Genomic DNA, 23,462 nt, shown 5'->3' with positions numbered 1-23,462 from the left:
GATAATCAAGGTGGGCCATTTCCAGCAGTTAACAAGAACAAAAGTCGCAATATTACAACAAAAAGACCATTAACTTAGTCTTGAATAGAGACTGGGAGTGGATGGGTCATTACACAAAGTAAAACTATTTCCCCATGTTTATCCCCCCCCACTGTTCCTCAGACGTTCTTGTTAACTGCTGGAAATGGCCACAGGTCTCCCCCCCCCCCCCCGCTGTCCTGCTGGTATTAGCTCATCTTAAGTGATCACTCTCGTTACAGTGTGCGTGGTAACACCCATTGTTTCATGTTCTGTGTGTATATAAATCTCCCCACTGTATTTTCCACTGAATGCATCCGATGAAGTGAGCTGCAGCTCACAAAAGCTCATGCTCAAATAAATTGGTTAGTCTCTAAGGTGCCACAAGTCCTCCTTTTCTTTTTGCGAATACAGACTAACACGGCTGTTACTCTGAAACCTGTCATTATGCAAGGCACTGCATTTAGCCGTATGGAGTGGAAATCTATCAACTTCATGAAAAAACTCGTACAGATACAGACAGACATCATCTTCCTTTCCAAATGCAAACAGATGGACATCGTACCAAAAGGACTGAAGGTAAAAAATCCATTACAATCTACATACCACACAGACTATGCTGACAGCTTGTGCCACACGCTCTCAAAGAAACTGCGGAACCACCTGATCAACATCCTCTACAGCAAACAGGGAAAGATTAAGAATGAGCTCTCAGAACTGGATACTCTCATAAAAAACCAACCTTCCACACAAAATTCCTCGTGGCTGGACTTTACAAAAACTAGAGAAGCCATTTACAACACACACTTTGCTTCTCTACAAAAGAAAAAGGACACTAAACTATCTAAACTACTACATGCCACAAGAGGCCACAGCAATGTATTCCCTTAACCCACCCAGCAATATTGTTAATCTATCCAACTGTACCCTTAATCCAGCAGAAGAATCTGTCCTATCTCGGGGCCTCTCCTTCAACCCCTCCACCCCCACGAACATGATACAGTTCTGTGGTGACCTAGAATCCTATTTTTGACGTCTCCGACTCAAGGAATATTTCCAACACACCTCTGAACAACATACTAATCCACAGAGACTTTCCTACCAACACTACAAAAAGAAGGATTCTAGGTGGACTCCTCCTGAAAATCGAAACAACAGACTGGATTCTACATAGAGTGCTTCCGCCGACGTGCACGGGCTGAAATTGTGGAAAAGCAGCATCACTTGCCCCATAACCTCAGCCGTGCAGAACACAATGCCATCCACAGCCTCAGAAACATCATAATCGAAAAGGCTGACAAAGGAGGTGCTGTCGTCATCATGAATAGGTCGGAATATGAACAAGAGGCTGCTAGGCAGCTCTCCAACACCACTTTCTACAAGCCATTACCCTCTGATCCCACTGAGGGTTACCAAAAGAAACTACACCATTTGCTCAAGAAACTCCCTAAAAAAGCACAAGAACAAATCCACACAGACACACCCCTGGAACCCCGACCTGGGGTATTTTATCTGCTACCCAAGATCCATAAACCTGGAAATCCTGGACTCCCCATCATCTCAGGCATTGGCACCCTGACAGCAGGATTGTCTGGCTATGTAGACTCCCTCCTCAGGCCCTATGCTACCAGCACTCCCAGCTATCTTCGAGACACCACTGAATTCCTGAGGAAATGACAATCCATCGGTGATCTTCCTGAAAACACCATCCTGGCCACTGTGGATGTAGAAGCCCTCTACACCAACATTCCACACAAAGATGGACTACAAGCCGTCAAGAACACTATCCCCGATAATGTCACGGCAAACCTGGTGGCTGAACTTCGTGACTTTGTCCTCACCCATAACTATTTCACATTTGGGGACAATGTATACCTTCAAATCGGCGGCATTGCTATGGGTACCCGCATGGCCCCACAGTATGCCAACATTTTTATGGTTGGCTTAGAACAACGCTTCCTCAGCTCTCGTCCCCTAATACCCCTACTCTACTTGCGCTACATTGATGACATCTTCATCATCTGGACCCATGGAAAAGAAGCCCTTGAGGAATTCCACCATGATTTCAACAACTTCCATCCCACCATCAACCTCAGCCTGGATCAGTCCACACAAGAGATCCACTTCCTGGACACTATGATGCTAATAAGCGATGGTCACATAAACACCACCCTATACCGGAAACCTTCTGACCACTATTCCTACCTACATGCCTCCAGCTTTCACCCACGATCCATCGTCTACAGCCAAGCTCTACGATACAACCGCATTTGCTCCAACCCCTCAGACAGAGACAAACACCTACAAGATCTCTATCAAGCATTCTTACAACTACAGTACCCACCTGCTGAAGTGAAGAAACAAATTGACAGAGCCAGCAGAGTACCCAGAAGTCACCTACGACAGGACAGGCCCAACAAAGAAAATAACAGAACGCCACTAGCCATCACCTTCAGCCCCCAACTAAAACCTCTCCAACGCATCATCAAGGATCTACAACCTATCCTGAAGGATAACTCATCACTCTCACAAATCTTGGGAGACAGGCCAGTCCTTGCCTACAGACGGCCCCCAACCTGAAGCAAATACTCACCAGCAACCACACACCACACAACAGAACCACTAACCCAGGAACCTATCCTTGCAACAAAGCCCGTTGCCAACTGTGTCCACATATCTATTCAGGGGACACCATCAGAGGGCCTAATCACATCAGCCACACTATCAGAGGCTCGTTCACCTGCACATCTACCAATGTGATATGTGCCAGCAATGCCCCTCTGCCATGTACATTGGTCAAACTGGACAGTCTCTACGTAAAAGAATAATGGACACAAATCCCAGACGTCAAGAATTATAACATTCAAAAACCAGTCGGAGAACACTTCAATCTCTCTGGTCACTCGATTACAGACCTAAAAGTTGCAATATTACAACAAAAAGACTTCTAAAACAGACTCCAACGAGAGACTGCTGAATTGGAATTAATTTGCAAACTGGATACAATTAACTTAGGCTTGAATAGAGACTGGGAGTGGATGGGTCATTACACAAAGTAAAACTATTTCCCCATGTTTATTTCCCCCCACCCCCACTGTTCCTCAGACGTTCTTGTTAACTGCTGGAAATGGCCCACCTTGATTATCACTACAACAGGTTTTCTCACCACCACCACCACCCCCGCCCCGCTCTCCTGCTGGTAGTAGCTCATCTTAAGTGATCACTCTCCTTACAGTGTGTATGATAACACCCAGCTGTTCTGTGTGTATATACATCTCCTCACTGTGTTTTCCATTGAATGTATCCGATGAAGTGAGCTGTAGCTCACGAAAGCTTATGCTCAAATAAATTGGTTAGTCTCTAAGGTGCCACAAGTCCTCCTTTTCTTTTTGCGAATACAGACTAACACAGCTGTTACTCTGAAACCTGTCATTAATGGGACTTGTGCTCCTACATCAATTAGGTGCTTCTAAAAATCCCACCCCTGGACTCTTAATTTCCCTGTGGATCCATTGAGGTTTCTGCCAACTGGGTACAACAATATATTCTCAATCAGGACAGGATTAGTTAAAGTGTAAAAGCGTTTTGAGATCCCCAAGAGTCTGACACTTGTAAAGGTTTAATACTTTAGTGTAGCTTTTATTGCCCCCTTGCCACTCATTTCAGACTCACTCCCTGTCTGCCCATAACCCGACAGTGCCTTTAATGTTCCTGATATTCAGAGAAGCTCTGATTCTCTCTGAAAGTCACCCTTTATCCTTCTCCAGCCTGGAGTCAGCCCTCATTAAGGGCTAGAATTCAAAGGACAGAAAATGTCCCCTCTCCCCCTCCCTCTCAAATTACCAGCTGAGCTATTCTTTAAGATTCATTTCATACTAAAAACCAAATGAGGTGTTCTCTTTGTATCATTGTTCCTATCATGGGCAGATTAAGGCTAAATCCCCCAAACCTGGGGATGCACTCTCCTTCCCAGCTCCTCCAGCTGGATTCTTGCCTTCCTCTCACTTTTGATCTTAGTGGTACAGCATGGGGTTGCTGCCTGATAGCCTGCTTCTTTCTCACAGCTCCATCTGGGGCCCCTTTGAGCTATGGGGTTTCAGGATCTAAGGACCCTGCATTTACCTGTCCCTAGTCTGCCACAGGCTTGACATGATGATTCATTTTTATAAGCACTACAAACACACCCCGAATCTCTCTCACTGACTTTTATGGCAGTTGCATACTGCATTATCCTGATACAATGTGATGGCGCTACCCTGGGGTATTGTGCCAATGGAACTATCACGGTGTTACAGTATTTTGGGCAAATACTTCATGTCATCACTGTCGGCCAAAGCGGAAAGGCACAGCTCAGGCTGTTATTAAACAGACCATCACCCTGGCGTGTGAAGGACACCTCCAGCAGCAGGACCACTCTACTAACTGCACTCCACCTGTTGTTTTTTAAATACATGAGGATCATAGCCTAATGTGAGGATGAGTAAATAAACACACACCAGCCAGCATAATACAGTGCTGAGCCATTCATACAAGGTCAGTAAGCCAAGCACCAAGAAAGGGGCATTGAGGGGAGACCAGACCCTAAATCCCTAGAAGTGCATTGGGTACAAAATAGACCTTTAAGAATTTAGCAGGAGGCACACTCTAGCGGTATGAAAGCAGGACCGGGAGGCAGGAACTTCTGAGTTCTAATGCCAACTTTGCCACTGACTCCTCTGTCCTTGAGCAAGTTACTTCTTTGTGCCTTGATTTCCCCCTGAGTAAAATGGGAAAAGGGTGCCTCACAGGGAAGTTGTGAGAATTCATTAGCTAATATTGGTTCCTACTCTGGATGTTTTCATCGTGTGTGTTCAAAATTCTGTATTCAGAGGGTTGTCCTTTTAGGGTCAATTGAGTTAATATTGCCAGTAGCCACACTGCTCTGTTGAGCTTCAGAAAAATGCAAGGAATCTGCAGAGATAGTGCTGTTAATTTTTCTCAGCCCAGTTCAGGCTTTTGTACCTTATAGCCACAGGGCATAAAAAACACCCCTGATCTTATAATGGTTAAGAGGCAGAACTGCAGAATAGCAGTCCTCTCCTCTCAAAGAGGCACTCGTATTGTGGTAGCCTAATCAAATAAGAAAGGGCTTTATTATTCTGTGTCTCATATGGCACCAAACACAAGTTCTGTGGTTCTTTGACTTGAGCTCTCTTTCTGATATATGGCATTTTCTCTGGATTCTCTCACATGTTTTTTGGCATTCTTGCTTCTTCACCAACATCAGTCAAACCTTTGACAAGGGGATGGCAGAAGGCTTTTGATGGCTGTGCTTGTGCATGACACTGGCTGTAGTTCTGTGTTTGTGTCTGAGTGCTAAAGGTCTGTAGCTGACACGCTATTGTGAAAAGGGAAGACACACTATCTTGCTTGCATACTGTAAACTGTTTTGTTTCCTTTTCAGTTTGAGTAGTTTACTGGGATTTTCAGTGTCGGTGTGACATGCTGTAAGGGGAAATTGGCAGGGAGATGCACTGAGTGATTTAACAGTTCTATTCCATCGCTGAACTCTTACAAGTCTAATTTCTGGACCACCAGAAACGTTCTGGTTTTACAAATATTTTGTGGGTGGGACTCTTTGGGTCTAGCTGCTTTGAAACCAACAACGTACATAATACGTGCACACAACCCTTCTATGGGCCTCTGGGAAGCCCACTGAGGCACATCCTGATTCTTAAGCAACAAGGGACCCTGGAATGCAGCAGAGTCATGTGCAAAGAAGCATCTCTTTCAAGAACCAAAATAAGGCCCTAGTCCTGCAGTTGGGTCCTCAGGGAGCCCCTTTGAAAACAACTGGGGTCTACCTGGGCACAAGACCTGCCAAACTGCATACCCAGGTAAAGTGAAAACAAGGAAGTGGCAAAGACCTGGTTTTGTTCTGGGCAGTCTTTTTAGACTCCTCCCCTAAAGTTGGTTTTATTTGGATAAAGGTCATATTTAAAATAGGTCCTCTACTAATTCTCACTCATAACCAGGAGAGGCATTTCATGTCACCAAATCACAAAAATAAGCAAAGCAGAATTTTATAAAAACCTAGGATACTTCAGCACAAGGATCGCAAAGCAAATTTTTGATGAATTACTCTGACAAGTGCTGTTTAATTTTAGATCAAATCCAAATTTAGCCCAAGGCAATAACCCTCTGAGGTTTAGGTTATCAAGTGGTGGTGCAAATATTTCACATGGCCTGACCTTCATTCATAGCTAAGAGCATTTGGATACGCTTCTACAAATAGCAAAATAACCCTCATACCTACATTTGTAATAGATTTTAAGGCCAGAAGGGACTATTGTGATCAACTTGTCTGATCTCCTGCACCTCACAGGTCATAGGATTTCACCCAGTGATTCCTATTAACAAGGGCCATCTACAGTCATATACCTAGCTAAAGGCACTGGCTTTATTCTCCCATTCAAATCTTTTGAGGATTAGGGTCCTGATTTATTCAAAGTGTGTAGACAAATCCAAGAAGTGAAAGGATTTCTTAAATACCGTAACTCAGCCTGTGGTGTCAAGCACAGAAAAAAACACCAATCTCCACCTACTGGACCATCAGTCGATAGGGTTCAGTATTCTTTAGATTTGCATCACAACTATTGATGGACTAGGAGAGAATGGGGTGTATCCTAGATCCCTTTTTCTCTCCTGAAATACAGCATAAGGGGGATCTGGATGGAGTGAGGAGAAAATGGGTTTATAGAAAACCTAGACTATGCAAACCTCATCTTAAATAAATAAATAGAAAAGGCAGGTGCGGGAGGCAAAGCTGAAGTCATCCCCCACTAGATTAAAACAGAAAGCTGCATCCCCTGTCCTACAAATGCCTCTTCAGCGCCAACAGTCTCCAGCATCTTTAAGATGAGCTAGAATGGAAACAGGTAAAGTGGCTGCAGGCAGACTGCTGTCAGCTCAGAAATGGTGTTGGTCTAGTTCAGGGTGGGCTAAGCTAATTGAATTTTGCTTTGCCTAGTCTGTGACAAACTGGGTTATTCTATTTTGTTAAGAGCTAAATCTTATTTAAAGGGGACTTGACTGCTCTGAGCTAAAGTCTCTTCTCAGTTACACTGGGTGTAAAGTGGGGAGCAGAAACTGGCCCTTCTGTTCATCTTCCAAGAGAACATAAATAGGTCACTTTTTTTTCTCTCTCTCATTCCAGTGATGCCAGTTCTTGCTGTTTAAATCCAAAAGGGGTAGAGGTGGTAGTGGTGATTTAAGGCAGAGCAGCTGAAAAGAGAGGCAAGTTGTTAAGCCACGGGAAAGGGAATAAAACCAACAGCCAGCCCAGAACAACACTGGGGGCTATTTGTTTGGGGCCTGAGCTCACCCACTTCCTGCTGCTTTTCACATGTTTGTTGTCACTCACCTACGGAATTTTTTGCGTCTGTCTTTATCCAAGAGATTCCAGGCCCCCACACACCCACCTCTGCTGGCGCTGAAGCGCGTGACTGTCGCTTGCAATGTGCACATGGAAAGAAAATGAAAACTAAGCTTCATTCTCTCATTTCAGATGGTTCGGTTTGTTCCCCCACTCCCACCAACTCCTATTTCTCTCTGTGTCATGCCACGCCACTCTGCTTTCCCTCTTGTGCGTGCATTTAGCCTTTGGGGATGGAAAGAGCTAAGGATATAACCTCTTCTAAAACGGCAGTTTCTACATTTCCCTCTCCCAGCTGCAACCTTGTTGCCTACAACTACAGTCAGTCTGACCAGCACCACAGCCATCGCCACAACCACCATCACCACCGCAGCCACAACCACGACAACCACGACAACCGTCTCCGGCACTGCAGCCACTACGCAGAGTGCTCCAACAGCCACCACTAAGCGGGAGTTTGGTACTACGCTTCCCCATTTCCTCTACCCCACTAACTGTAGCTGTCACCTATTTCATGTCCGTACTCAGGTTCAAACAACAAGCCGTGGATGGAATTTAACCCAACAAGTGGGGAACTTCTTAGTGGTTTGCGGGTGGCTTAACAAGAAATCAGTGGGAATCTAGGGGTCAAAGCACAGGGGTTTGGGTTCGAATCTAACTCACTGTGCCTCAGTTACTCCATCTTTACAGTGGGGATAATGTCACCCTCCCAGGAGTGGTGTGATTTTAATGAACGTATGCAAAACTTTTTAAATAATTAGGTGGAAGACCATACAGAAGGTCACCAAGTATTATTAAATCTTCTATTACCATCTCAGAAAAGGGATTCTATTATTATTATTATAGAGAATTCCACATCAAGTCAAGCAGAGCAACTGAGCTAGCAGACCCATTATTGTGCATGGGATTCTGTTGGTTTATGCTGACCACTCTCTTTGTAGTGCAATCTAGATCTATAGCCCATGGGAAATTTGGGGAAGTATTTAAAATTGCAGGATGCAGACAAGTTCCATCTTTGGGCCAGGATCAATTTATCATGTGTCTCTGCTGGGAGGACTACATCCTGCATTTACATGGGGATGGACTCTCTAATGTAACAGGATTCTAAATATCCTTAATCTATTGACGGGGAAAATGGAGAGAGGTCTCTGTTGCTTTTTAAAAAAGAAGTTACTGTAATTGCATCTCTGATAGATAGACTGGTACTTACTGATAAATGACTACATTATCATTTGTATTCACTTACCCAAAAAGTGCACTAAGCTTGTGGCAGAAGCTAATACAATCAAAATAGTTCATAGTTAAGACTCAGCTTAACTATGAACTAGACAACTGTACAGGTAAGGATCACGTGCAAAAAAATCCCTGTTGTTCCTCTTGAGAGAGGAAAAACATCACACTAATTAGTAATGAAAACGAAGAGGATTCTTTATGGGGGTTGCTAGATGCAGACAGAACCCATGCTTTGGGGGGAGGGATAGCTCAGTGGTTTGAGCATTGGCCTGTTGTACCCAGGGTTGTGAGTTCAATCCTTGAGGGGGCCATTTAGGGATCTGGGGCAAAAATTGGGGATTGGTCCTGCTTTGAGCAGGGGGTTGGACTAGATGACCACCTGAGGTCCCTTCCAATCCTGATATTCTATGATTCTCTCTAGCTCCTAGAGTAGCTAAATGCCTTGTCTACATGATAAAGTTACACCAGTTTAACTCAAGATGTTAAACCAATGCAAACCCCTGTCTATTCATCCACATATCAATTGAGCTGAAATTAGCTAATCACACTGCAATAAGCTACTCTTAAAATGAAGTAAGAACATCCATAAGGGGCTTGGACTGGTTTAACCAGATCAATTTACATTGAAGAGATGCAACTTTCTCATGCACACCAGGCCAAAGACAGACTCTGCTGCCTAGTGCCTATGCAGGATTTCCACAACCAAGCTGCATAAAGGGATCTGCTACCAGAAAGGTCTCAGACAAATTACTACATGAGAAATGTTCTCAGTAATTGCAAATAGGCAGTATCACAGAAGCAGTGCGTACTACCACAATACAGAAAAGGTGACTCTGAAAAAGACTCATAGCAACACAACAAGCTGAAGAAATCAGCAGTGTTTGTCTCAAACCACGCACCAGAACATAAGCAGAAAGGTCATGTATTAATGCAGTTACCAGTGTTGTGACAAAGTAATGCACCATTTTTTAAGAGGAGGGAAACAAATTCTGGGCCATCATCTCATGATTTGAAAGTATGTGGGTTTTGTTAGGTTTCCACAAAATGACCAAATCAACATTTTTGCAAGTTTTTGTTTTGTTTTGTTTTAAGTGAATCGATTTTCAGCAGAAATGAATTTTGAATTATGAAATTCAAAACTGGAGAACATGTTAAGCTGTATGGTCAGAATGCAAACCATTTTAAAGTAAAAAATTGTGAAAATGGGCCATTATCACTAACTCAGCATGAAATGCAGAAACTGCACATTTAAAAAAAAAATGTAAGCCTTTTACAACATTCTTCTGCTTCTGGGAAGTCACTGAATGAGATGAATGGGGTCCAGTATGCTCTAATGTTAGTACAAGAACTCACCCACACAATGATCCTTGAAACATTAACAGTCCTCTCCTATGCTGCCCAAATAACCTCACTGGTGACTGATACTCTGGTTGAGTTTATCTCGCTTTGTAGCAGTCAATAGAAACTGCTGTGTTCTGAAACAGGAACATGTCAAGAAACTCTTCTCTCATTTGACTCCATCCTCTTATTCCTTGGCCATATCCCCAAATTTTACTTGCTACACTCCCAGAATTGTCAGTTCCAGCCGTTCAAAAATCTTGTGTGAGACCCCCGCAAGTCATGAGGATTTTATTTAAATAATAAATGTGGGGCTCTTTTTCGTTTGCCTTTTTGGTTTCAGAACCTTTAGACTGCACTCGGTGCATGTTTTCAAGCTTTTCTTGGCAAGGGAAAGAAACTCACTTTTGGTTTTAACTGAAAGCTGAAATTCTCTTGCAATCACCTGACTACAGCAGCTGGGCTTTAAAAAAAAACACCAATATATGTCTACGTGCATGATAAAATGATGGGAGTTAGCAACACTATGCTGCATTGGAACAGCTATGACAGCGTATCACTTGGACCCCAGTGTTGCAAAAACACTTATGTACATGAGTCGTCTCATTGACTTCCATGGGTCTACACACCCACACACATAAAGCTAACCACAAGTATGAGTCTTCACAGGCTTGGGGCCTTGATTGTGATTTGTTGGGGCAGGGTTCCTGCAGCAGTCTCTAGTTACTCCATTTGTCATGGCTCCACATTGTCCATCCAATGGGATTGCACGGCCCTAAAGAATCAGATAAAGAGATGCCCTTTTGCAATCCATTTATATTATGGAAAAATCTTCCATTTTTTAAGAATTAAAATGAAGTGATGAAGTGAGCTGTAGCTCACGAAAGCTCATGCTCAAATAAATTGGTTAGTCTCTAAGGTGCCACAAGTACTCCTTTTCTTTTTGCGAATACAGACTAACACGGCTGTTACTCTGAAATGTGTCATGTATACATCACAATGTAATTTCTTCTAAGGGCTAGTCTGCACTGGCAACGCTAAAGGGCTGTCGTGGCAGCTCTTTAACACAGATTGTGTGGTCGTGGCAGAGCGCTGGGAGAGAGCTCTCCAGCGCTCTAGAAAACCACCTCCACGAGGGGCGGAGCTCCCAGCGCTGGGGCACTGTCTACACTGGCACTTTACAGCGCTCAGGGAGGTGTTTTTTCACACCCCTGAGCAAGAAAGTTGCAGTGCTGTAAATTGCCAGTTTAGACCAGCCCTAAGTCACTTGCAGGTGCAAGCTACAGTAATAAATTGGTTAGTCTCTAAGGTGCCACAAGTCCTCTTTTTCTTTTTGCGGATACAGACTAACAGGGCTGCTACGCTGAAACCTGTCATTTAACATAAAGAGGTGTTTACTCACTCTCCAAAGTAATGTTGACATTCCTCAACTTGAAAGTCACTTGTGTTTTTGCTAGGAACAGCTTGATTGCATTATCCAACATGTAGTTTGCAGACTATTAACATGGAAATGTTTTTGCCCAGTCCCTCCTCTAGATTGTGGTAGTGAGCCCGTGAATTGATGCATGCTTCTGTCACCTTGGGTTAGGCACTCTTTTAGCTTGAGCACAGTAGTTATGATACAGCCATTAGTCTATCAATCGTGTGAGGCAGAGCCTCTCTGAATTTAAGAACGGAGTTACCTAAATACACAGGCTGTGATGCACTCACACTCTTGATTCTAAACTCACCCACAAGGCTGAAGGTTCAGAGTTAAGACGTCAGCCAGGTTCTGAATCTGCCAATGAATAAAACGTGCCTTAGGCAGTGTAGCATACTTAGCTAGGAGGGCATATCCTCCAACTAATGCAAGGGGCTTTAACTTTTATAATTCATAACAACTTTGAAATAGTTTGTCAAACCCAGATGTGAGGTTAAGGTCCATGTGTGTATAATCCAAAGTACTAACACCTGTTCTAACCTGTCCACCAGCCACGAATGGATCATCCATATGGAACGTAAAAGCTTTCACTAACAGTAACTGGGCAAACATCACCTGGAGCCACAATTTTTCTGCTGGAACTGACTTTGTGGTTGAGTATATCACCAGTAAGCATCAGACCGCATGGAGATACCGCAGGGCTGTTACACCATTAGAGATCCTATAAGGTTTCTCAAGGTTTGAAAGAGCCCCTTTAAGCAATATTAACTAACTGCAGTGTATTGAAACCTACTGTCCAGCCTGTTCCTGGGGGGAAATTGCAAAGGATTCTCTTTGCCACTAAGAATGCATTGGAATTGTGTGTTTTGCCATTCTTCTAAATGTAATTACCTTCTCCTTTCATTTCTTGCAATGGAGGGTTCAGATCCATGCATTCTGAATTAGCAGGGCAAAGGAAGCTGTAAGGGCTGCAGCTTGTCATGAGATTAAGGGCTATAGAAAAAGACCAACCAAATTGGGAACGAATTCTTAAGGAGAGGAAAATGAATACTTTTAATAGATAATCTATGGCACAACAGTAAAAAAAAAAAAAAAAATGTACCTGCTTTGGAATGAAAAGGGCAGAATCACCTGTGATCAGTTACTCCTGTATAATAGATTCCATTGTCTCATAAAATTACAGGGCTCTATCTGGCCTGGAAATTCAAAGCTGGCACCTGTCAGGGTTTTTTTTTTGTTTTTGTTTTTTAAATATTGCTTTTGTGGTGTCAATAGGCAGATAGATGCAAACAGTGTACGTTACTATTTCCCGAACATTTCATAATGTCTGGTATGAATTTAAACAGTCTTCTAATTCTTGACAGTGATCTAACTTTGTTTACAACACTGTTCTAGAGATGAACTCACATGCTACTTAGAATCCCTTCGATTGCCAGACAGTACCTGTTCCCTCTGTAAGGCTTCCACACCTTTAATTATGAGGCAAAGCAATATTTGCAGTTCACAGTACTGGTTTACGGAAATTAGTTTATCTTCTTCCCTTCTGCATCATACTCCAGAATTTGCAATTCTCATCAGGCGCTCAACTCCCTAATTCTTGCTCTTAACATAGTAGAATGCAATGCATTTCTCGGAGCTTCGCGTGCTGGTCTCTTCCATCCCTAGTACTCCCGTTCACTGCAGAGAAATCTTAAACACACACAGCTTGCGCCTAACATGAGGCCAGATGCTGAAGTCCCTCCTCAGGACAGGCTCCAATGGGAGTTGTGCCTGAGTAAGGATTTCAGGATCTGGGATATTCACATCATCAGATGGCGCCTCCCAAATCTCCTTTCAGGAAAACTCCCCAGGAGACCTCTTACTGTCGATACCCAAAAGGGTCTAAAGGTGCTCCTATATCTTGGAAAACTGCACTTATTCAGCTGCCATTTGCAAACCGCAGTGGAGTTGAACTGCTCATACAAACGGTAGTGCTGGTTTCCATTTAATTCTTTCAGATTCCCTTGCCACTGGAGCAACCAGATCCCTTCTGTCTTTGGTCAGAAAGGACTCAAAGAGCTTTCCCACCTCTTTATACTAGTGCCAGGCGTCTTACACAGAGGCTGAAAGTTGTCTTGGCTACAGCATATACCACAAGCACCCCTAGAAGGAAGGGCTGTCTGAGCTTGGGCTATTAGACTTTCACCAATCTGTTCGTTCTCTGGTAACACAGTCTCACCTACCCATTTAAATTGTCTGCACCCTATGATGTTTCAAGCCAAGGCTACAGTGGGGTATTCACCATGCAGCCAACAGGCTTTTCCATAACTCCTGCCTCAATTTAAATTGGACATTAGTGCTGAGCTGCCATGTAGCATTCCCCTTCCCCTGCTAGACCACCACAGCATTAGGCATTTACCCATTTGCGATACAGGTTGTCCTGTATAATTTTCTATAAGCCCCCAGCTAAAATATACCCTTTTCTCTGCTGAGTGCTGCAGATTTTATTTAAAGGTATAAAATATGCCCCACACATGGTCCCAGGTTCAGTCCTCGTGTATGGCCGGAATTGGGTTTGTTACACATGAACCTATGGACTATCAGCAGCACAAGACCCTGCCCATTTGAGCTGAAGGAGCAGCTTCCCAACTTGCAAGAGGCTCTATGTGGGCCTACCACTAGCAGGGACACAATCATGCACATCGAGTCAGTCTTTCAAAATGCTTACAACCATCAGCGATTCATTAACCAACACCAGTAGATGTAGATTTCTGTCCTGCAAAGAAAACTCGTGTGCAGATTCTGCTATCAACCCCTTCTTCTCAAAGGCTTGAGAGACAGCTCTAACCCCTGCCCTGTAAGTCAACAGACTGACTTTATCTGATCAGCGGGAGTAGACAAATTCCAGACCCCTCCTCTGTGAACACACTGCTTTGATTCCCCCAGACACCCAAACCTAAAGACTGTTTAGCAAAAGAGCTCCCCCGGGTTCTAACAATAGAGAGAGGTCTCCTGGGTGGTTACAAAGCCATTTTCAATGCAACAAATGGGGGTGCTATTAAAGCACTGTCATTTACCTGTATCATTGCATTTTCGATATTCCCAAATGGGCAGTAATCACAGACACTGAGGACATTAAAATGTTATGATCCCGGTCCATCAAATTATATTATTTCTGCTCAACAGAGAGGTGTAGCATAATGCAGTCGACACTAATATGTCTGAGCTTCCTGCCGCCTGGTTTTGATGTGAGGTTTCTGTTTCTCAGGTAACAATACAGTGAGATCTGTCCCTGTTAAAGCTCAGACCCCTTCCTCCGTGCAGCTGGCTGACCTTACCCCCGGGATGACGTACCAGTTGTGGGTTTTTCCCAAATGGTCTAGCCCCAGCAAAACCTCTTACATAACCTTTACGACAAGCTCAGGTGAGACGGGTTCCAGCCCCGCTGTGCGACACCTTTCCAAGACATTTCATCCCATCCTGAGCTTTACCACTTGTGTGCTGTATCTTCTTGCTGGGGAGGTTTGGCCATGACCATGCATGGAGCAAATTTCATTCACTCCACTGACATTGTGCCCTCTCTGCCCTTATTATAGCGCTGGCTCAAGAAGCAATAAAATTCCCCCAGTCAGCTAACATTGTCTCAACTGCACGTTATGAAAACCAAAATCCCTGGTGCAGCCAATAATGTAACAAGCTCCATTTCAAACAAGGAATCCTACAATAAGGGTAGAGACCATGCGCTTGTCACGCAGCTATGCTTAAAACATTAAGACAGACTCCTGCAAAGGATGCTGCTGGTTACTGCAGGCTTTGTGTTTGCACTTTCACTTGTGTGCTGCTTCTTGTGGTGGTGGCGGTTGTTCTGGCACAGCAAAGCGTCTGTGTCTTTATACCTGGGTTATTGCAGGAATGGGTGTTCATACATTCATGACAAGATACGGATGAGGAATAATGCCAGGGGAATGTAATGTTTGTAGAAGGCCCACAGAGGGGGTCACAGAGGGGTATGTGCATAGGACTTTACAGATGCATAAGAAGGCAGGTATAGTACTCCAGGAACAACATGTGTAATTGCATGAGCAATTTTTCCAGGATTATCACCTGACTGCATTTTATAGATGCTAATTATAGGCTTGCTACAGAGCCCACTGAAGCCAATGGAAAGATGCTTATTGACTTCCATGGTTGTTGGATCAGGCCTCGTTTATTTAAAACCTCTGTGTTATCATTCCATGAGTTTTGGTAGAACCATAATAGGGATAACACGGTCAGCCATGGATTTTGTGGCAGGGAGCTATGTCTGTGATGCCTGCTGAAATTTGGCCCTAAATGTTTATTTGAAAAACAAACAATAACCAACCTTTATGTAGGACCTTGAAAGCAAAATATAGTGCTCCACAATCTCTCTTTAAGTAGGAAACCCTGAAACAAATTCTGTTTGCACTTGCATCATGCAGTGCTCCAGATGGAGATGCGGAGGAGAATTTGGCCTTTCTGTACCTTATTTGTGAAGTTCAAAGTGTTGGCGTCCTTAACTATATTGAGTTATCCTTATACCATAAGATGCTAACACGACAGATGGAAAATGCTAATATTCGTGCAGTGTCTTTGTATAACAATGCACAACTCTGATAAAATTCTAGCAAGTATACGGTACCATGGAAGAACAGCCTGACCTTGCCTGGGAACTGACTCAGTCTGATCTGCCTCTTTCATCTCTAACCACTATTATCCTGTGAAAAATGGTGAAACCCACACCACAATGTTTCTCTTATCACCATCTTTGTAAAGAATCCTTTAAGGACAGCCTTGGGGGGAGAAGGGTTAGTTTGGCTTGGGTTTTTCCTATTTCTATGCTACTTTACATTACGTGATGTACGGAGTACGGGTGTTCCTAGCTAGGGCCATTTTTGTGGCTATACTTTTAGAACTGGAACCTCAAATCCAAAAAACCTTCTAATTTTGAGCATTTTGGCTTCAAGTCCCTAAATCTGAGTTTGCCCCTACAGTTTCAGGTTTTGTTTGGATCCAAAACTGAAAGGAGGCTATTTTCCAGTTCAGATGTGGCCTGGAAGATTTCCAGAACACCTCTGGTTGCCACACGTTAGCCTTGATTTTGTCTCTAATTCTGAATCCCAAACCTAATCCAGATCCCAGCTCTATCTCCTTTGCCCCTCTCACTGTTTCTATAAGATGTTCCTATTTTCTTCTTTGTGAATAGCTGTACGTTGCCCATTTTAGACAGACATATCTCTTTACCCGCCTGCCTCTGTACCCCTTCTTGCGGGGCTCTCATGCATAGGAACCACAAGGGAAATCAAGGTTGAGGGAATCCAAAAAGCAAGTAGTTTGCTTGATTTTGATATGCACTATACCTTTATTTTTGTTATTCCAAAATCCACACTTTCTATATTTGAAGGGCTGCTTATTATATTGGCATTAAAATTTGAGGAGTCACCATCTTTATTCCTCTGATAAAGTCCAGATGACTACCCTAGCCCTATCACCATGGGATCCACAAAGCTATCAATCGTTTATGCATGCATGCATGCTGCAGTTTCATTTTTATCCAGGCTGGATGCTACTGACGTGAGGGTTGAGAGTCCACTGCCCCATCATGTGCCATCATTAATGTTTTATGACAAGAAAGCACTGTCCATTTTTTTTGGTTATGTTTTGCAAATATCTATTCTAGAGGTTGCTGCTTATTTATCTGCATTCAAATTGAAATAGCCCACCTGCACCGCGGCTGCAGTATACTGCACTCTGACTTCTCTGCCGACGTTATTGAGCTTTTGGTTAATCAGAACAGTGCTTTCCAGTTGTAAGTGATGCTTAACTACAAATGTAGCTTGATTTAAAAAGAAGGGGGGGTTTCCTTTTTTCACCCCTTAAAAACGTGGGAAGGAGGATGCAATTTTCTCAAAACGTACCAGTTACATTGGTACCTAGAAACCAACAGTGTATAAAAATCAAACTAGCACTGGATACATATTTTTGCTGCATGTCTTTCTGTGCGCAGTATTTTATATCTCTCTATATACATATGTATGCGTACGTATGAACACACACCGTTGTTTACAAAAATGATCAAATACGGTAGCTTACAGTACTGTTAGTACAACATGAGGGCTCATTGCCATACAATAAACATAGTATTTTTCATAGAGTATAATTATAGGCTGAGATTTTCAAGATCACCTAAAGGGTTTGGATGCTCAATCCCTGTTGATTTTAATGGGAACTGGTTTTTTGGTTCTGGGCAGCTTTGAAAATCCTACCCACAGTTAACCCCACATGCAAATTTTTGGAGCAAATTAGCTGTCATACAAGCAACAGTACAGTGAAGCCGACTGTAAAGACCACCTACAACATGAAGCACAGTTACCTCTTTAAACCCAGTCCAAGATTCAGCCTTCAGAGAAATGGCACGTGAGTTTTGCTAATCGCCTGGTCAGTGGTTTATGACCGATTTCGCTGTCAGTTCATAAGCTTGTCATTTTTAGTCAAAGCATGTTTTGAATCTCAGTTTATAATTAATTCAGGAAATCCAAAGTTAGTGCAACGGTGTTTCAAATTGATGCTTCTTGGATTACACGGCTTCTTTCTTTTATTTAGCTAAATTGCTGGCCATGCATAAAGGCAGATCAAAACATCCTGTCAAATTACAGCCACCCATCTATTCCCTTTTTTTCCAAAAGCTGTGATCAGTCACTCTGTTTACACTAAATATAGGTTTGCTGTAGGTGTAATTTTGGCATCGTGATTTTTTGGGGGGTAGGGATGGCAATTATCAGCCTACTTTGACAGCAGCCCAGTTCCACTATCCTAGTGAAAGACCCTCTGTTTAAAACACTCCCTGCTGTGGCAAATCTGGCCTCATTCCACAGTGGCATGATGCTTTTCTTTCAGGCGGTTTTTGCTTTCAGTTAAGAACCACTCCATTTCTCAGAATTGTTTCCCTGTAGAAATCCCATCCTGTTAGCATTGCTAATACAATTTCCTTTCATTTCAAAGCTCTCCAGTATAATTTTACTTCCCCCACCTCCACCACGAACATTGTTACTCTAATCCAATTCTCAACTCCATTAAATTATCTCACCCCTTTCATTATAAAAACTTGCATCTTTAAAGAGGGTTCAGCTCCCAGAGAGTGGGTCCTTTAGTAGAAAAGGGGCAGGCACAGAATACCAGCTGACAGTGTTAAAGGGGGAAATGTTTAAGTTGGCAGCTGACTCCCATTGAAAGTCAATGAAAACTGGACACCTATGCTACAGAAGGTTTGCCAGTAGAGCTATACCAGCAAACCCTCCTAGTGAAGATGCAGCTTCCACTGGTAAAGTGCTATTTCCGGTAGATCTTATACCGGTTTGCCAAATGAAATCAGCTATAAGTGTCTCTACACTAGGGTTTTGGCAGTATAATAATGTTTTTTTTTTTTTAAAAGCAGCCCGCTCAACCAACACTACCATATCAGCAAAAGTTCCTAGGATACAGCTGGCCTGACTCCCTTTTGTGCATTGAAAATCTCCTCCTAAAACTCTTAGGTCAGATCCTCAGCTGGCATAAATCAGTAATAGAGCTATGCCAATTCACCGTGCAAGGTTCTAACTCCATTTTCATTAATAAAAACTCCTTTTTTCTTTTTCCCCCTTGAACAATCCTAATCTTTGTAGCAGTTTAGCTATAAACATCCACGCACTAACATCAGGGTTTCAATTTGATCAGGGTTCAATTTTTAGGGAAAGCATGAATTGTCATGGCAAAAAAAAAAAAAAAAGATATGAAATATCCTAAAGTTGTGTTTAAAGGTATGGAACGCCCTGGCTCTGGAATGTTTAAAATTAAACCCATTTTTGACGGTGTTGACCAGTATACTATGCCTCTTTTAGATAGGCTTTTATGTGTAGGTTTCAGAGTGTATTTATATGGTGTTACTTTGTATAGTATCTCTAAAAACATCATGTTACCATGTTTGAGCACAATCCAAAAATGATCAGTTTGGGGAATGTATTAAGATGAAATGAAATTAAAGTATGATTCTGTGGCTTTTGCTCATATGAGTAGTCCCATGGACTTCAACTGGAACACTGATGCAAGCAAGGCTTGCAGAACCTAATGAGGGATCATCCTAAGAGAGCTTCCCAACAAAACATGCTTTTCCCCATGTCATTCATATTCTCTATCTTCATCTAAAGTAGCTGGTATAACATCAGCACTATTTGGCAGATCCAGTCCTCCGTGACCACTTGTCATGAAAGAATTGGGTGATTCTAAAATGTGGGTAAATTCAAAGTTCTCAGGCATTATTTGCTGCTGACATTCTGAATAAGGACATTAGATGTGGTTTGTCACCGCATGCACACAGTTCCCATTCACCTTACTTTCAATTGCATGCATTCAAGTGGAAATACCCAAAGGGAAAATATCCTTCCCACCCCTCCTGACTTGAAAGCCATGGCATCTGATTCTGCAGTCCTTGATGGAATTTTGGCCAGAGTAAAAAATTGCAGGATGGGGCCCACATGAGCAAAAGTGTCATTGCACCGAGTGTAACTGTGTGAAGGTTGGTCCAAAGTAGGGTTGATTAAGGATCTAACTGTATGAGTGTGTTTCACTGCTTACAACGATCTGTGCCTATGGAAGATGGTACTGAGCACTAGATAAGCTGGGTGGTTGACTGGCTCTGAGCCCTTGTTCACATTAGAATTTGATATTGTTTACCTAACTAGGTGATATTTAACAAATGTAGCATATTAAGGATTCTGGTACTGGTTCCTCATAGCCAATGTCAGATGAACAAAAAACAAAACCAATCTAGTTGAGGTTGTTTTCTTTATCACAAGAGAATTAACAGTAGGCGTTCGCTATCTTAGTCCTGTCAGAATGAACCTAGCAAATTCTGGCTCAGACTTTTGAACCCATTGGAGTCAGACCCTGGCAGTCCCCCATCTCTCTTGCCATGAATATCTATATTTACACTGCAGTCTGGTTACATTTAGCCCGCTAATGCACTGAAGGTTATTCTCTGCTCTGTTTTGTTGAATACCAGGTGCATGTCAATTAGGAGAGCCAGAAAATAGCAGAGAGTTGCTATTTATAGGCTAGAGCTTTGTTTGTCCTACTGTGTTTAGGAGCTGCAAATAACCATTGCCAGCATGTTGTAGAAGGCAGCTCAGGGACTGGAGTTAAGTGTTGGGATACTTTTACTTGCTTAATATTAAATTCTGATGGATGGCCTTGTCGTATGAAATAAGCTGTGTAATAGAGAGCCCCCTCCAGCAAGGAGACATATCATCTTTCAGGGCTCTAGGGCCAAGTCTCCTCTTCTTGGAATCCAAGGGTTGCTCATCAAGGATCTGCCATCAGGGATCTCCACTAGGAAATCTGCCTAGGAAAATTCTCAGGTGCCAGATATAGCTCCCTGACCTCCCCACTGGGGTGGACAGGGTCAACCGAGTTCAGCACCTGTTGTGGCAAAGCCTGGTCACCTCGGGTTGGTCACGTTTCCTCACATCAGCGGGGATGGCTCTTTTCAACCCGGGCCGGCAGGGAATTTGACACTTTATCAAACAAGATAGGTTGTACCACCTAGGTCCTGGTCTATACTCCGGCATTGCCCAGAGCGAGCAAAAGTGGTGGAGCTACACCAGAGCTGCCTTCTAAGCAAGAGTTAAAAGTAAGGGTAGCCTGATTAATGGAAACTCTGGCTTGTCCTAGCTTAAGAACCAGTGCTGGAGCCACTATTCCAAATGTTGACCTGGGGCTATTCCCTGAGAGGTTCTCCCCAACTCTGCCACTGCATGCACAGAGCACAGCAGAGTCAGGGAACTTTCTATATTTGGTGCTTTTGTTCTAACTGCCTGCCAGGAAAATAAAGGCTTTTAGATGCTTCTTGGATGAATTTCACACCCCATTTATGAAGGCTGCCTGAAATATAGCTTTCTGCTTACTTCCCATCACTGTAAATGGATGATCAAATCTGTTACCCAGCTTCTTTTGCCTTCATTTTTTATACACCCTTCATTAGTCTGTACTAAATCTATTTTATTTATGTTGGTTGTGATCCTCTGCCATGCACAGCTCTGGCCAGAATTTTGAGCTGACAAAGCGTTTAAAAAAAAAAAACATAAAAAACACAGCCCATATTCCCATGTAATCTCAGATACCAAACTGATCAATACATACATACACACACACACAATGCAGAAACGTGGTTGTAGAGATGGATCATTTGTGAACTGGTGAACTGGGTTTTCCTAGCCAATTGGCTCAGTGTTTTTAATTCTCTCTGCTGTTAGATTCTGTCATTTTTAACTTGTTTTCTTGACATTCCTCTTACCAGCTTATACCAAGAACCACGTGGACATTGCAACCCAGGGCTGGTTTATTGGGCTGATGTGTGCCATTGCGCTTCTGGTTCTGATTTTGTTGATAGTGTGCTTCATTAAGAGAAGCAGAGGCGGGAAATATCCAGGTAAGAGCAATATCCAGCACGATCTTATTCACGCTGTTGAGTTTAAAGAAACCCCTACGCTTTCTGGAGCTAAGTCAGCTTTACTGATCTCCGCTACACACTTCTGAGTCAAAATGTTTTTATTCCTCCCTGGTATGAAAATTAGTGGCACCAGAAAGAATTTCAGTTAATTAAAGGTGAAGTGAGCGCTCTGTGCTATGCTTGCTATGCGGGAGAAAGGCTGCATAGTTCATTGCTCTTAAGAGTGACCTGACATCTGCTCAACAAATAGACTTCTCTCTCTCTCTCTCTGCAAAAGGATCTCTTCCTGCAAACATCTCACTGAAATTTTCCCAAGGCAGAGACCGGACTTAGGAGAATTCACCCAACGATGCCCCCTCTATAGCCATTTGAGTTCCTACGCCTTGGTATCCAAGCATTGTGGTAACGCTCAGTACCCGATTCTGCAAGCCCCTCCGTATGTAGGACTCCTATTCCAGTCAACACAGCCCTGCAGCCAGAAAGCTTGCAGGATTGGGTCCCAAGTAAGATACAGGGCAAATATCCTGCAGTTGCTTCACAGGAGATAAGAGAGACAGACGTGAGGTCAAATTGCAGTATTAATAATGGCCTGTGTTCTGATCCCAATGCAGATAATTCCTTCCAGGGAAGAGAATAATACTGAACCCTGGGGCTAATGCAGGGCACACTGAGCTGCTCAGATGAAAGGCTACTGTGCATGAAGTACAATAGTCAGCATTTGCCAACAGCTGCCCCACAGTAATATTATCAGATCATTACTTCCACTATACTTAGAATGGGATGTATCTGTTTACTGTATGGCAACAGCTGGCAAATGTTGACTCTTTAAATTGCTTCATCTATTCACCACTGGAGCCTCATTAGAAAGAATTAAAACCACGAGCATAATAACTGTATCTCATGTACCACTTTAAACCCACGCTTAAGGCTTGATAAAGAAACGGATACAATTGGCATCCTTAAACTCCTGTGGCGTCCCACTCCCGATAAAATCTTTCACGGTATTTGCAACATTCCTCATTCTGGGTCTAATTCACCTTTGTTACACTCCACTTTTACATCTGCAAAATCAAGGGAGTTGTGCCAGAGTAGCAGTGGCGAATCAGGCGCCCCTAACGCAGGAAATAACCGCCAATACCAGTGGCAAGGTAGATACTGCAGTGCAAGATTTTAATAGAACCCACGGTAGACCCAGGTGAATCCAGGGGTCCCTTCCTGGCTGGGATTGTGTGATACTTCTCTCCACTGACCCCTACAGAGTTATTCTTTAATTTCTAAATAAACCCATCCCAATAGAATGACAGCTCTTTTGGAGATTAAAAACATGAAATGATTTATAATGACTTTCCCAGTACATTTGCCAACGGCTCTTGATCAGATGTGTAAGAGCATTGTCTCACTCAGTTTCCATGTCAGTTACCGTCCTCGCTTTGTATTCTCCTCATCCACATTCCTTAGCAAAAAACAAAAAACAAACACAAACACAACACACACCCTCGAAAGAAGGAGGTCCTTGAAACTATGCAGCTAGCTTTTTAAAATCTCCCATATTTAACTTA

At 43.0% G+C, this 23,462-nt stretch overlaps 1 protein-coding gene across 12 annotated transcripts in view; it reads left to right on the top strand.

The window, feature by feature from the left end:
* Positions 1 to 23,462, top strand: part of NFASC (neurofascin) — a 184,088-nt gene that overhangs the window by 146,708 nt on the left and 13,918 nt on the right. For 8 of the 12 annotated variants that reach the window (XM_084611012.1, XM_084611011.1, XM_084611010.1 and 5 more), the window contains one exon: positions 21,751 to 21,882. In XM_084611012.1, coding sequence (XP_084467138.1) covers positions 21,751 to 21,882 — 132 coding nt within the window. Of the gene's footprint in view, positions 1 to 7,727; positions 7,893 to 11,974; positions 12,092 to 14,670; positions 14,827 to 21,750; positions 21,883 to 23,462 lie in introns of all 12 variants that reach the window. The other 4 variants (XM_084611008.1, XM_084611009.1, XM_084611005.1 and 1 more) reach the window with 1 other exon arrangement.

This window comes from Lepidochelys olivacea (genome assembly GCF_965140295.1).
Source record: "Lepidochelys olivacea isolate rLepOli2 genome assembly, chromosome: 21".
In the NCBI taxonomy this organism is placed as follows: Eukaryota; Metazoa; Chordata; order Testudines; family Cheloniidae; genus Lepidochelys; species Lepidochelys olivacea.
This window is presented reverse-complemented; position numbering and strand designations above follow the sequence as displayed.